The 13,988-nt window shown below is 32.7% G+C and overlaps 1 protein-coding gene across 1 annotated transcript in view; it reads right to left on the bottom strand.

Annotated features, from left to right (window-relative positions):
* LOC134250325 (MAM and LDL-receptor class A domain-containing protein 1-like) overlaps positions 1–13,988 on the bottom strand; it is a gene marked incomplete at its 3' end in the record, with an annotated part of 75,157 nt that overhangs the window by 40,193 nt on the left and 20,976 nt on the right. Inside the window, exons 10-13 of the mRNA XM_062732687.1 lie at positions 3,689–3,808; positions 2,785–2,897; positions 1,555–1,673; positions 1,165–1,310 (exon numbers count right to left, since the gene is read on the bottom strand). Coding sequence (XP_062588671.1) covers positions 1,165–1,310; positions 1,555–1,673; positions 2,785–2,897; positions 3,689–3,808 — 498 coding nt within the window. The remainder of the gene's footprint in view (positions 1–1,164; positions 1,311–1,554; positions 1,674–2,784; positions 2,898–3,688; positions 3,809–13,988) is intronic.

Genomic DNA, 13,988 nt, shown 5'->3' with positions numbered 1-13,988 from the left:
TTATCGTTCATTCACTTCATTGTAGCCCCATCCTACCACGAAGGTCATGATTTGCACAATTTAAACTCGTCTCAACACCACTTGACTTCCATACAAATATGAACAATCATAGCTTTGCTTTTTAAAGATTTTTCTTATATTCTCTAATATGTTAAACTTTGATGCCCATTGTGGCCAAACCATAACCCCGGTGATCATGATTGAACAAACTTGAATCTACACCACCTGAAAATGCTTTCACATAAATATGACCAATCATTGCTTTGCTGTTCTTAAAAAAAGTTTCTTTTTGTTTTTTTTTTCTCGTGTATATTGCTATGTAAAACTTTGATCGTCCACTGTGGCCCAATCATACCCCCGGTGTCATCATTTGCTTTGCTGTTCTAAAAAAGATTTTTTTAATCCTATATATTCCTATGAAAAACATTGTGGCTGAACTACATATACCCCCGATGGTCATGATTGAACAATTTTGAATCTATACCGCCTTTAAATGCTCTCACATAAATATGACCAATCATTGCTTTGCTGTTCTTGAAAAGATATTTTTTTAATCCTATATATTCCTATGTAAAACTTTGATTTTCCATTGTGGGCTCCAACCTACTCCTTGGGGTCATGATTTGATCAAACTTAGACCTACACCCCTGCAGATGTTTCATATAAATACATGTATGACCAGTCATGATTTGGCTATTCTTGAAAAGATTTTTGAAGATTTTTTCTACATAATACCATGCTGAACTTCAATCGTCCATTGTGGCCCCGACCTACCCCAGGGGTCATGATTAAACAAGTGCAGAATCTAAACCACCCGAGAATGCTTCCACATAAATGTAACCAATCATGGTTTTGCTGATCTAGAGAAGAAGATTTTGGAAAAGATTTTCCTTATATATTCCTGTGTAAAACTTTGTTCGTCAATTGTGGCCCCACCGTACCCCCGGGGGATCATAATTTGAACAAACTTGAAACTATAAACTAACTGACAATGATTCATCACGACTTTCATCTTTCCTAGAGTATTGGTTCTTGAGAAGAATTCTATATATCTAACAAATCAAAATTATTCATTATGAGCTTGATTTTTCTTTACATGTTCTCATCCAAACTGATTTTTATTAGCCACTCAGTGCATTTCTACACCTCAAATTTTATACTTACGCAGACTAACGCTTGTCACTTCCAGAGAAAATCCTTTGCCAGCTGATGCAGAAGAAGCGAAAGTACTGTCAAATTTCAGTAACATTGTTGTTGGGTCGCCATTGTCGGACTTTACATAAACCTCATTAGCTACTGTTCCACAGCGTCTAAATTATACAGTTCACAGGTAAATAGATAACATGCTAATTTTTATTCTCGAACAAACGAGTGTTGGAGCATCTTGTTCATAAATATGTTTTTATTTTTTTTAAAAAAGAAAAAAAAGAAATATATTTTGCCAAAGATACCTGTGTGATTTGTTTTCAAAAGGTGATTGAATAAGTTGCATTTCTAAGCACAATTGAAAATTTCCCATAAAAAGCAAACTAGGTTTTGATATGTATGTTTTACCTTGGTCCTGTCTGTCCTAGCAGGTTATACTGTATCTCTAACCAGTGGCTACACGCTCCATTTTGCGTTGTTAAATCCATCTCCTTTATGGTCATTTGGACATTTTTTCCAGCCGGACCCTGCATGATAATTTGTAAAATTCTTATTTCTGGGAATCAAGGTTTTAGGTAAGTTCTATACATATCTACCTGAAGTATTAATTGTAACCTTAATTTAAGGGTAACGGGAACAGATGTTCCCAAAATGGCCCTTTCTGTTTAGGCATTACTTTTTGCATTATAGATCTACACTCTATTTTTGAAAATAATATTTGGAAAACAATTCTGATAACGCCAATCAGATTTTAGTGCATGAAGATACACGTTTTCTAGATCACTCATACAGGTGAACAGTTTCTCACTATTGGGCATCTAAGAAATCAGATTGAAAAAATGGTCTCTGGTGAAACTTTAACTCTATTAGATTGCACTTAAAACAAAGGAAGAAAAAAAGCAGCACCATGACTCGACACTTTGGCAACTGCATTAGGACAAAATAATGATCCTAGCTTTAATCTCTTTTATGGCCGAGTTCCATCTCAATTGACTATAACTGTAGATCTAGTTTAAAAATCCTTTTGAATAAAAAATCACAGAAATTTAGTAACAGCGTTTGTTAAAACCAAAAGATGTGCATTGTATACTGTATACAGGGTTATTTTCGCCCCGTCTTATTTTCGCCCTTTCACACTTGCAAACAATTTTGCCCCGTTCTAAATTCGCCCAGTCATAGTTTTGTTTAAGAAATATTATTGTATTCTTTGAATTCGCCCCGTTTTAAATTCGCCCAAATGAGGGTAGCGTTAAAGGGGCGAAAATAAAACGAGGGCGAAAATTTCCATGTGCACAGTATGTCTGTAAAACATTTTACAGAAAACATATTAAAGGCGAAAGACAACTTTGAAATAATTTCACAAAAATATCTTTTTCAAAAACCTTGGCAACACTGTTCGTCAAAATCACAGAAAATCAACCAAACAACAAAAAACAAACAAAGATACCTAGCTAGGTATTTTAGGTAGCAACCTTACGTAGATAGTTACATTGGATCAAACTAATAGACACAACTTTGAATAAAATGTTGACAGACAAACTGACAGACAGACAACTCTTGCATACAGCTAGTAAGAGAGATGCATTTAATTTAAATTTGCAAAATGGAAAAAAATAAACTAAAAGCTTTTATACCCACCTTCACTACCCAGACACAGTCTCTGCCCGTGGGATATGGGCCTCCATTGTTGAAATTAATCGTTGTCAATGTCTCTGTTTCTCCTTCTGCAAGGGTAATTGTCCCACCACAAGCTATATAACAAAATAAGTCTTAGTATCTTGAACGGTATGGCTTTCAATAGTCTTTGGGTTTAAAAGTAATATCCAAAGAAGAAGCATTTGCTGAGACTGTAGCTACCGAAAAGCATGAACAAGATTCATCAAGACAAAGGTGAATGAGCAATCTCATGATAAACCTGAAAACAATTTAATATATGTGAAGAAGAAGGAAGAAGGGATGATCCTGAAAGTTCGAGAGAAGAAATGCGCCTAGGAGGAGCAAGCATTCCCTGCTGAATGGCCACACCGCCGTATTAAAGCCATATTTATTGATTAGTAAGAGGGAATATTCCTTAGTGAAATTCTTGAAAACAAGTCTTACCATTCAAATGAAATATGCTGGTCAAAAAAAACGACCCAAACGATGGGTTATATTTGCTTAGACATTCAAGGACCATACAAAAAGATATCGATATGCATGCTATTTCAATTTTTCTCTTATTATAGCTCTCTTGGTTTTAAAATTCAACTTAAATTCTTATGCACAAAATGGTTTATTTACTTGTCCTCCAAACAAATTTGAAATTAGAACGCAGGAGGAATAAAATTTTGGAAAAACTTTATAGAAATGTTTTAGCATAGTATCCATGACAGCAGTGAAAAAACCAAACAAGCACACTGAATTTAATATCTATTGTATTCTTGTCTTAATACTATTTGTCTGTACTTATAAAGTTGATTTAAAGGTCCAGATATTGTAATAAAATACTAGGCAATGCGTAAATTAGACAAAGTTGACCCATTGAGTCTTAATGATATTTCACCTGGATCAGTTACAGGTGTTTCACACAGTGTTCCAGTTAGCCCTCTAGGACAATGACAATCACAGGTATGTATGACAAATCCTCCGTTCTGACACGCCTTCAGGGGTTGTGTGCACGTTTCTAAAATTAAACATGAGTTGATAGTTGTTATTTCACATACATACCGAGTCTGTCCAAGTGATCGTCCATTGAAAACACACCAGCAAATTCAGAGTTGTGCATATCCCCTTGCTTTCGGTCATTTGTGGATGAGACGACATTTTTGCGACATATTTTGTCAAATATGAACGACCTATCATATATCATTTAGAAATTATTACCAAACATGAACTTTTTAACAAGGTCAAGGGTTCAAACCTCAAGGTCAAGGTCACAAGATCAAAAATCATAGTGCTTTTAGAAAGGTTTTGTCACAGGCAATACACAGATTTAATATGAAAGCCATATCTCTTCTCAATCAGAATTCATGAATCATGAACAAGGTTAAAGTTTTTGAGAACCCGGTCAAACTCAAGGTCCAGGTCACGAGGTCAAAAATCATAGTGCGTTTTAGGAAGGTCTTGTCACAGGTAATGCACATTTTGATATAAAAGTCCTGTCTCTTCTCATTCAAAAATTATGACCAATTCCAAGTATTGATTAAATCTTTTAAAAGTAGGTCAAACTTGAAGGTCAAGGTTGTGGCGTCAAAAATCATAGTGTATTTAGAATGGCCTTGTTACGAGTAACATATATGTGAAATGTGAAAGCCCCATCTCTTCTCACTCAAAAGATCTGACCAAGGTTAAAGTTTTTGAACAGTAGGTTAAACATTCAGGTCAAGGTCACGAGGTAAATAATGATAGTGTTTTAAGAAATGTCTTGTCACAGGCAATACAAATCTCTAATATGAAATATTAAATTTTCTTTCAGTAGGTTAAACTTCAAGGTCACTGGGTCAAAAATCATAGTGTATTTAGAAAGGTCTTATCACAGGTAATGTACATCTATAATATGAAAACCCTATCTCTTTAATTCAAAAGATATGACCAAGGTTAAACTTTTTGTGACGGACGGACAAACTGACAGACCGACCGACTAACAGACGGGCAGACGAATGAGATTTAATGTTCCCTCGCTTTCCCGAAAGCGGGGAACAAAAAAAAATGTACGCATTTGCTTTTTGTAAAATATACTGTCGGCTCTCAGAGAGAGGGAGAGAAATAAATGATAATTTTAGTTATGAGAGGTTGAGATCTTAAACGTGTACGCGTACGTGTACTTGTGCTTATACTTTAACGTAGACGTTCACGTGTTTGTAATTTGTCTGTTGAGATTTTAATGACATGTAACAGTACATGAACACTGCGATCGCTGTCTTTTTGCTAACTATTTAAAAGTTTTGTGACGTCAGTTTGATTTGAGTTAATAAGCAAAAAATTATGAAAATAAGTGCCTGTGAAACTAAACATCCTAAATAATAGTTAACGACTACAGTTTCACACATGTATTAAATAAAGTTCATCATTAAAGCTACAAGTTTTCAATTACGTGCAGATGTCACTCTACAAGTTCTAAGAACGTGTAGCAATCTTGACGTCACTAAAATGGATGACGTAATACACAAGGAATTTAGGTTATTCCCCTTCTAGACGTACCCGTTCACGTACACGTCTGAAATCTCAATCTCTCTAATATATTGTTCATAAGAGAACGACTCTTTCTTTTTAAACACACTGGAATCCCTAGGTGACAAGTTTTTTTTTTGTATTCAGATACATGAATTTCATGGAAGAAAGTTAACTTTTAAAAAGTTTACACATATGAAAGTATTTGTACCAAGGGGCTAGACTCTTGCTGATGAATATGGATGTAATTCACCACAAAAATATCAATATTGATCGATTCATCAGGAAAAGAGTCCATAATTGATTTATAATATAGTCAGGATATCAATAAATAAGACATCAAAGGCTGCATGACGACTTTATTAACGAACTTAAAAAAATGTCAAGATCGCAAAAATGACCTCCGAGATTTCCTTTGCTGTGAATACATGTAATTCATCGAAATATTTTGGAAAAAAAACTCAACAATAGACTTGACTTACATTTTCCCCAGCTATGATTTCCGGTTAATTTAAAATATTGACCTGGGTCATTTTTCTACTCCTGGTCAATATTCTACGTAGAAAAATGACTCACTTTTTTGTAGAAATTATGGCCTTGGGGGTTTTCCCTGTGTGCATTGTAGAAAAATGACCCCGTAGAATAATGACCCGTTGTCATTTTTTTGAAGCAAAACAGTTGTCTTTGTACATGTAGGAATATATTCCTGTTAATCGAATGCATACGTGTAATATCAAGCAGCTTTATGATAAGTGAAGTGTTCATTTCTGAAATCAAAAATATACTACACCTAACATTAATAATACAAACTGTTTTATCCCCATTAAAGGAAAACAATACAAATATTAAAATGTTCTAAGGTTCTTAGAGCAAAGATACGCGCATTCATAGATGTGTTTATTACATTTTATTCCGTAAGCTTCTACAATTGTCATTTTAATCCAAGAAAGGGTCATTTTCTAGCTGGTGTCAGAAAACGAAACTTTAAAACGTTTCCATAATTGAAAATCTTTATGATAATTCCCTGGAGAAATAATTTGTAAAATTTGATCCATACTTTTAAAACTGGCGCGAAAAGGGCGCTTGCTTAGAGAATTAGATCTCATAAAAATATTTGTTTTTATGAATGAAGTTTCAAACTTCTCATAACCAGAAGTTTCTGTCGAGACTGTGGAACATACTAAAGACCTGATATATTTTCCTGAATTAATGACAGTAGCTAATACTATACAAAAATACTCTTTTGGTGGATAATAAGTAGATTTTTTGCTTTGTATTATATATTCATCTTGATGACCTGATACATGTAATTTGAAAATATCTTGACTTTACAGACCTGATATCTTTAAATGAAATGGAATTGCTGCAAATATTCACATCTTATAAAGTTTAACACTGAAATCTGCATTATTTTCCTTAAAATATACCATTAGAATAAATCAGGTCATTGAAACCCATAACATCATTTAATGATATCAGGTCATTAAAAAATATCAGGTCTTTAGTACTAACTAAATCATCAGGTCAATTTTTTTCTAAAATTCTTGCGAGAATATTTGTCTAAAAACCATTTAAGAAGTTTATTTTTTCTAAAAGAATTAAACAAAATATAAGGTCATTCCAAACCTTCCATTGAAAGTTATTTATAGAAATATCAGGTCTTCACTAGAAATATCAGGTCATTCAAAATATCAGGTCAACAAGTTTTTGTAAGAACACCTTGAAACAATGAAAAATTCTCAGGGTTTTCTCCTAAAAGTGTATTTTCGAATTATATCAAAAATCTCCGCCAAAAATTGATTGATTGTATATTGTTTAACGTCCCTCTCGAAAATTTTTCACTCATATGGAGACGTCACCGTATGCCGGTAAAGGGCTTCAAATTTTGACCTTTACTCGGCACTCAGGGCCATTGAGCAGTGAGGGATCTTTAACGTGCCAACGCCTGCCGCTGACACAGGGCCTCAGTTTTTAAGGTCTCCCTAACAAAAAAAACTATAGTTAACTATGGTTAACTACAGTTTACTATAGTTAACTATAGTAAATCAAAGTGTCAAAGTTTTCGTCAAAGTCTTTCAAAGTGTTTTTTGCCAAAGTTTTTCAAAGTGTGATTTTCGCCAATTTTTCAAAGTGTCAAAGTTTTCGCCAAAGTTTTTCAATTTTTTTTTTCAAAGTGGCAAAGTTTTTGCCAAAGTTTTTCAAAGTGTCAAAGTTTTCGTCAAAGTTTTTCAAAGTGTCAAAGTTTTCGCCAAAGTTTTTCAAAGTGTCAAAGTTTTTGCCAAAGTTTTTCAAAGTGTCAAAGTTTTCGTCAAAGTTTTTCAAAGTGTCAAAGTTTTCTTTTTCAAAGTGTCAAAGTTTTCGTTTTTCAATGGGTAAAGTTTATAATTTTTTAAAGTGTCAAAGTTTTCGCCAGTTTTTCAAAGTGTCAAAGTTTTCGATAAAGTTTTTCAACATTTAAAACTTTTCAATAAAGTTTTTCAAAGCATCCAAGTTTTCGATAAAGTTTGTTTAAATTTTTAATGTTGGCGATAAAGTTTTTTAAAGTGTCAAAGTTTTGATAAAGTTTTTCAAAGTGTCAAAGTTTAAGATAAAGTTTTTTAAAGTGTCAAAGTTTTTGATAAAGTTTTTCAAGTGTTAAGTATTTTTCAAAGTTTTTCAAAGTGTTAAATTTTTCGTTTTTCAAAGTATCCAAGTTTTCGATAAAGTTTTATATAAAGACGATAATGTTTTTCAAAGTGTCAACAATAAAGTTTTTTAAAGTGTCAAAGTTTTCATTAAACTTTTTCAAAGTTTTAAAGCATCCAAAATTTCAATAAAGTTTTTTCGAAGCATCCAAGTTTTCGATAAAGTTTTTCAAAGTATCCAAGTTTTCGATAAAGTTTTTCAAAGTATCCAAGTTTTCGCCAAAGTTTTTCAAAGTGTCAAAGTTTTTGTCAAAGTTTTTCAAAGTGTCAAAGTTTTCGCCAAAGTTTTTCAAAGTGTCAAAGTTTTCGCCAAAGTTTTTCAAAGTGTCAAATTTTTCGTCAAAGTTTTTCAAAGTGTCAAAGTTTTCGTCAAAGTTTTTCAATGTGTCAAAGTTTTCGCCAAAGTTTTTTAAAGTGTCAAAGTTTTCGCCAAGTTTTTCAAAGTGTCAAAGTTTTCGATAAAGTTTTTCAACGTTTAAAACTTTTCAATAAAGTTTTTCAAAGCATCCAAGTTTTCGATAAAGTTTTTTAAATTTTCAATGTTTGAGATAAATTTTTTTAAAGTTACAAAGTTTTTGATAAAGTTTTTCGATTTGTGAAAGTATCAAATAAAGTTTTTTAAAGTGTCAAAGTTTTTGATAAAGTTTTTCAAGTGTTACATTTTAATTTTTCAAAGTGTTAAATTTTTCTGTTTTTCATCAAGTTTTCGATAAAGTTTTACAAAGTATCAAAGACTTCGATAATGTTTTTCAAAGTGTCAAAGTTTTCAATAAAGTTTTTTAAAGTGTCAAAGTTTTCATTAAACTTTTTCAAAGTTTTAAAGCATCCAAAATTTCAATAAAGTTTTTCAAAGTATCATATTTCGAGAAAGTTTTTCAAAGTATCCGTAAAGTTTTTCAAAGTGTCAAAGTTTTTGTCAAAGTTTTTCAAAGTGTCAAAGTTTTCGCTTTTTCAAATGTCAAAGTTTTCGCCAAAGTTTTTCAAAGTGTCAAAGTTTTCGCCACAAAGTGTCAAAGTTTTTGCCAAAGTTTTTCAAAGTGTCAAAGTTTTCGTCAAAGTTTTTCAAAGTGTCAAAGTTTTCGCCAAAGTTTTTCAAAGTGTCAAAGTTTTCGCCAAAGTTTTTAAAAGTGTCAAAGTTTTCGTCAAAGTTTTTCAAAGTGTCAAAGTTATCACTATAGTAAATCAAAGTTTTCAAAGTGTCAAAGTTATCACTATAGTTAACTATAGTAAACTATAGTTAACTATAGTTAACTATAGTTAACTATAGTATTTTTTTGTTAGGGAGCTCATCCGAAGGACCCCCCAAAAATTGAAATAGAATTGAAATAGAATGTTTAAATTGATAATTTTAAGTGATAATTTTTTCAACAGGTCAAAATATCAGGTCTTTAGTATGTTCCCGAGACTGTAGCTTTACTGGTTTGTACTTAAAATAAAAGAAGAGAAAAGTAACAGTTGGAACATAAAATTTTACAAAATCAATGCTTAGAATGATGATCCTTGATTTAGTCTCTCCTATGTGGAAAGATTGCAATAAGACTTCAACCACGACGTATTTTATATAATGATACTCAACAAAATAAGATTTTAACAACAAACAAAATGCATGGATTGCATTAGAATGGGAATAACTGATCTTCTAATTGGGTATTTGCGACCGTAAATACTGATTTAACGGTTGCAAACAACCGTTTTACTTGAAACAAAGGGATCACTTAATAAAATAATATCAGTTCATCGATTTCAAATAAATCATGGTGGTCAGCAGCTTTTATACAAACATTTTAATTTACCTGATCATTCTATTTTGTCTATGAAAGTTAGAATTCTCGAAAAGATTTATCATCACACTAACAGTCCATCGCTGAGTACACCCTTTCCGTAGACAACGAGAAGAATTCTGCATTTTGTTTGTTGTTTACGTCTTATTTCGTTGTTTGTTACATGAAATACGTCACGTGCATTGTGTTTTCCGTTGCTCTATTATGACGTCGCAATAAAAAGCTTTCTCTCTTGTTTTATTGCTCAAACATCAGTGCACTAGCCAATCAAAACGTGTTTTACTAAACAATTGCATTAGAATATCATATTTTCATCAAATAACAGTGGTTTTCCACTTTTTGTTGTGTCTCGGAAAAATTTACACACTATGGGGAAAAACGAACATACCAATTACAAATTACTGGACTAAATATATTCCAATAAATTCAAGTTGTTTGAATAAACGTTTTTTGTTTTTGATCCAAAACATCATAAGACGCCTCGGTCAATATTGATATAATGAATTTTTTTCTAGTGAATAACAAACCCTATTTTAACACCAAAAGAGTCCATAATTGTATAATATTGTTCGAAAAATATTTTAAAATTTTGTTATTCTTTTAATCGCTATCTTGCTCATCATAAGTATATGCTATCTTGCTCATCATAAGTATATGCTTTGTTGGTTAATTTAATACCCAGAAGCAGATAAGAATATTTTCAAAGAATAAATGCATTTTCACTATATAATCAATACAGCCCCACCTTGATATTCTATATATCCGATTGACAGCCTGGGGATAAGGGTTTTATTATACTGGTATATAGGCAATTCTTGCTCATCATAACTATGTACTTAGTTTATTTTTTTCCAGAAGCAGAGAAGATTTTCAAAAAATTAAAGCATTTTCACTATATAATCAATAGATCCCCGCCCTTACACCAGAACCCCTGGCCTTGGGGCCATAAAATTCACAATTTTGGAAGAGGGACTCTTGCTTATCTTAACTATGTACTTATTTATTTAATACCCAGGAGCAGATTAACAGAAGATTTTCAAAGACAATAATGCATTTTCAAATTTTATGTATAAAATGGTATATAGCCCCTTTCAAGCATTAATTTTTTTTAGAACCCCTGACCATGGGGCCATAAAATTCACAATTTTGGGAGAGGCTATCTTGCTCATCATAACTATGTGCTTAGTTAATTAATTTAATACCAAAGAGCAGAGAATAAGATTTTCAAAGAATAAATGTATTTTAACTATATAATCAATAGAGCCCCGCCCTTACACCAGAACCCCTGGCCCTGGGGTCATAAAATTCATAATTTTGGAAGAGGGACTCTTGCTCATAATAACTATGTACTTCGTTAGTTTATCTAATACCCAGAAGCAGAAGAAAAGAAGATTTTCAAAGAAATAATACAGTTTCACTATATAATTTAAATAGCCCCAACATAGCACTAGAATCTGACCCTGGGGCCATAAAATTCACAATTTTGGAAGAGGCTCTCTTGCTCATAGTAACTATGTGCTTAGTAAATAAATTTAATACCCAGAAGCAGAGAAGATTTTTAAAGAATAAATGTATTTTCACTATATAATCAATAGAGCCCCGTCCTTACACCAGAACCCCTGGCCCTGGGGCCATAAAATTCACAATTTTGGAAGAGGGACTCTTGCTTATCATAACTATGTACTTAGTTAGTTTATTTATTATCCAGGAGCGGAGAAGAAAATTTTAAAAGAAATAATGCATTTTCACTATATAATCTATATAGCCCCACCCTAGCACTAGAACCCCTGACTCAGGGGCCATGAATTTCACAATTTTGGTAGAGGACTCAATGTTCAATACATTCATGCCAACAGTTTGCCTGCTTGATGTCCCGGAGTAAAGAAGAAGAATTTTAAAGATTGCAATCATTTTAGTGGTTCTGGTCCCACCCCCATGCCCCAAAGGGGCAGGGACCATGAAATTCAAAATTTATATTTCCCTTTTCCCATAGATGCTTTCTGCCAAATTTGCTTGAAATTGGTTCAGTGATTTAAGAAACTGAAAATGTTCAAATGTTAACACATGACGGACGACGAACGACGGACGACGACGGACGAAAACGGATCGCAAAAGGTCACCTGAGTTACTCAGGTGACCTAATTATAAAAGTATTTGCAATAAGATAACACCGCTAGAATGAGCTGAAATCCTGATTACGTCACAATGCTACTAAGTAGTAATAAGTAGAATTTTTGCTTTGTATTAAGGTATATTAAAAAAAATTGATGACCTGAAAATTTGAATGACAAAAACTTTAAATGAAATGGAAAATTTTGCAAATATTTCTCTGAGAATCTTATAAAGTTTAACACTGAAATCTGCATTATTTTCCTTAAAATATACCTTTAGAATAAATCAGGTTTGAAACCCATAACATTTTAATGATATCAGGTCATTAAAAAATATATGTCTTTAGTAATAAATCATCAGGTCAATTTTTTTCTAAAATTCCTTATTTGTCTAAAAACCATTTAAGAAGTTTATTTTTTCTAAAAGAATTAAACAAAATATAAGGTCATTCCAAACCTTCCATTGAAAGTTATTTATAGAAATATCAGGTCTTCACTAGAAATATCAGGTCATTCAAAATATCAGGTCAACAAGTTTTTGTAAGAACACCTTGAAACAATGAAAAATTCTCAGGGTTTTCTCCTAAAAGTGTATTTTCGAATTATATCAAAAATCTCCGCCAAAAATTGATTGATTTTATATTGTTTAACGTCCCTTTCAAAATTTTTCACTCATATGGAGACGTCACCGTATGCCGGTAAAGGGCTTCAAATTTTGACCTTTACTCGGCACTCAGGGCCATTGAGCAGTGAAAATTTGTTTGCCAACGCCTGCCGCTGACACGGGGCCTCGTTTTTAAGGTTCAAAAAAAAAATTGAAATAGAATTGAAATAGAATGTTTAAATTGATAATTTTTTGATAATTTTTTCAACAGGTCAAAATATCAGTCTTAAAAATGTTCCTAAATATTTACAAACCTACTGGTTTGTACTTAAAACTAGAAGTACTGTGAGCAATGAGCTCACTAAATGATACCCCCGCCTCCCATAATGTCCATGTGATGCTATATATTGTTTTACGGTAATGTGTTAAGAGGAATAACTTGTCCTATCAAATGTTATCCAGAAGCTTCTATATGTGACGTCATAGGTAAACATATAATGGCAATGTTCATATTTTGCTATTTTGAAACCAAAATACGTTTAATAAAAAAGTAAAATAGGAAGTGCACAATGGCAATATGTAATAAAGATTCTGTGAATGTTTCATTAATTTCACTCGGTAGTATAAGAGGAGCTGCGAATAAGAGATAAAGCGTAACAGACGGACGGACGGAAATCCCGATTTCTATATACCCTCCCACTTTTCAAGCGGGGGGTATAATAATATCAGTTCATCGATTTCAAATAAATCATGGTGGTCAGTACCTGATCATGCTATTTTGTCTATGAAAGTAAGAATTCTCGAAAAGATTTATCATCACACTAACAGTCCATCGCTGAGTACACCCTTTCCGTAGACAACGAGAAGAATTCTGCATTTTGTTTGTTGTTTATTTCTTACTATTAGTATTTCGTTGTGTTTTGTTACATGAAATACGTCACGTGCATTGTGTTTTCCGTTGCTCTATTATGACGTCGCAATAAAAAGCTTTCTCTCTTGTTTTATTGCTCAAACATCAGTGCACTAGCCAATCAAAACGTGTTTTACTAAACAATTGCATTAGAATATCATATTTTCATCAAATAACAGTGGTTTTCCACTTTTTGTTGTGTCTCGGAAAAATTTACACACCGTGGAAAAAACGAACATACCAATTACAAATTACTGAACTAAATATATTCCAATGTGTGTGTGTGTGTGTGTTTTTGTTTTTGACCAAAACATCATAAGACGCCTCGGTCAATATTGATATAATGAATTTTTTTCTAGTGAATAACAAACCATATTTTAACACCAAAAGAGTCCATAATTGTATAATATTGTTCGAAAAATATTTTAAAATTTTGTTATTCTTTTAATCGCTTTGGTTTCAGATTTACGTAATAAATAACATCACAGTACTGTTTTGATCTCGTCCGTGGTATCAGCCCTCGGATGGTCTCAGCCTGCGCCCACAGGCTTGGGCCGATACCAACCGCTCGGGCTTATTCCAGGACAGAGGTCAAACCGGCAG

The sequence above is a fragment of the Saccostrea cucullata genome, unplaced genomic scaffold, assembly GCF_032062105.1.
Source record: "Saccostrea cucullata isolate Sc308-1 unplaced genomic scaffold, CSIRO_AGI_Scuc_v1 ctg8557, whole genome shotgun sequence".
Classification (NCBI taxonomy): domain Eukaryota; kingdom Metazoa; phylum Mollusca; class Bivalvia; order Ostreida; family Ostreidae; genus Saccostrea; species Saccostrea cuccullata.
The sequence above is the reverse complement of the archived record's forward strand: the minus strand, read 5'-3'. Positions and strand labels throughout refer to the sequence as shown.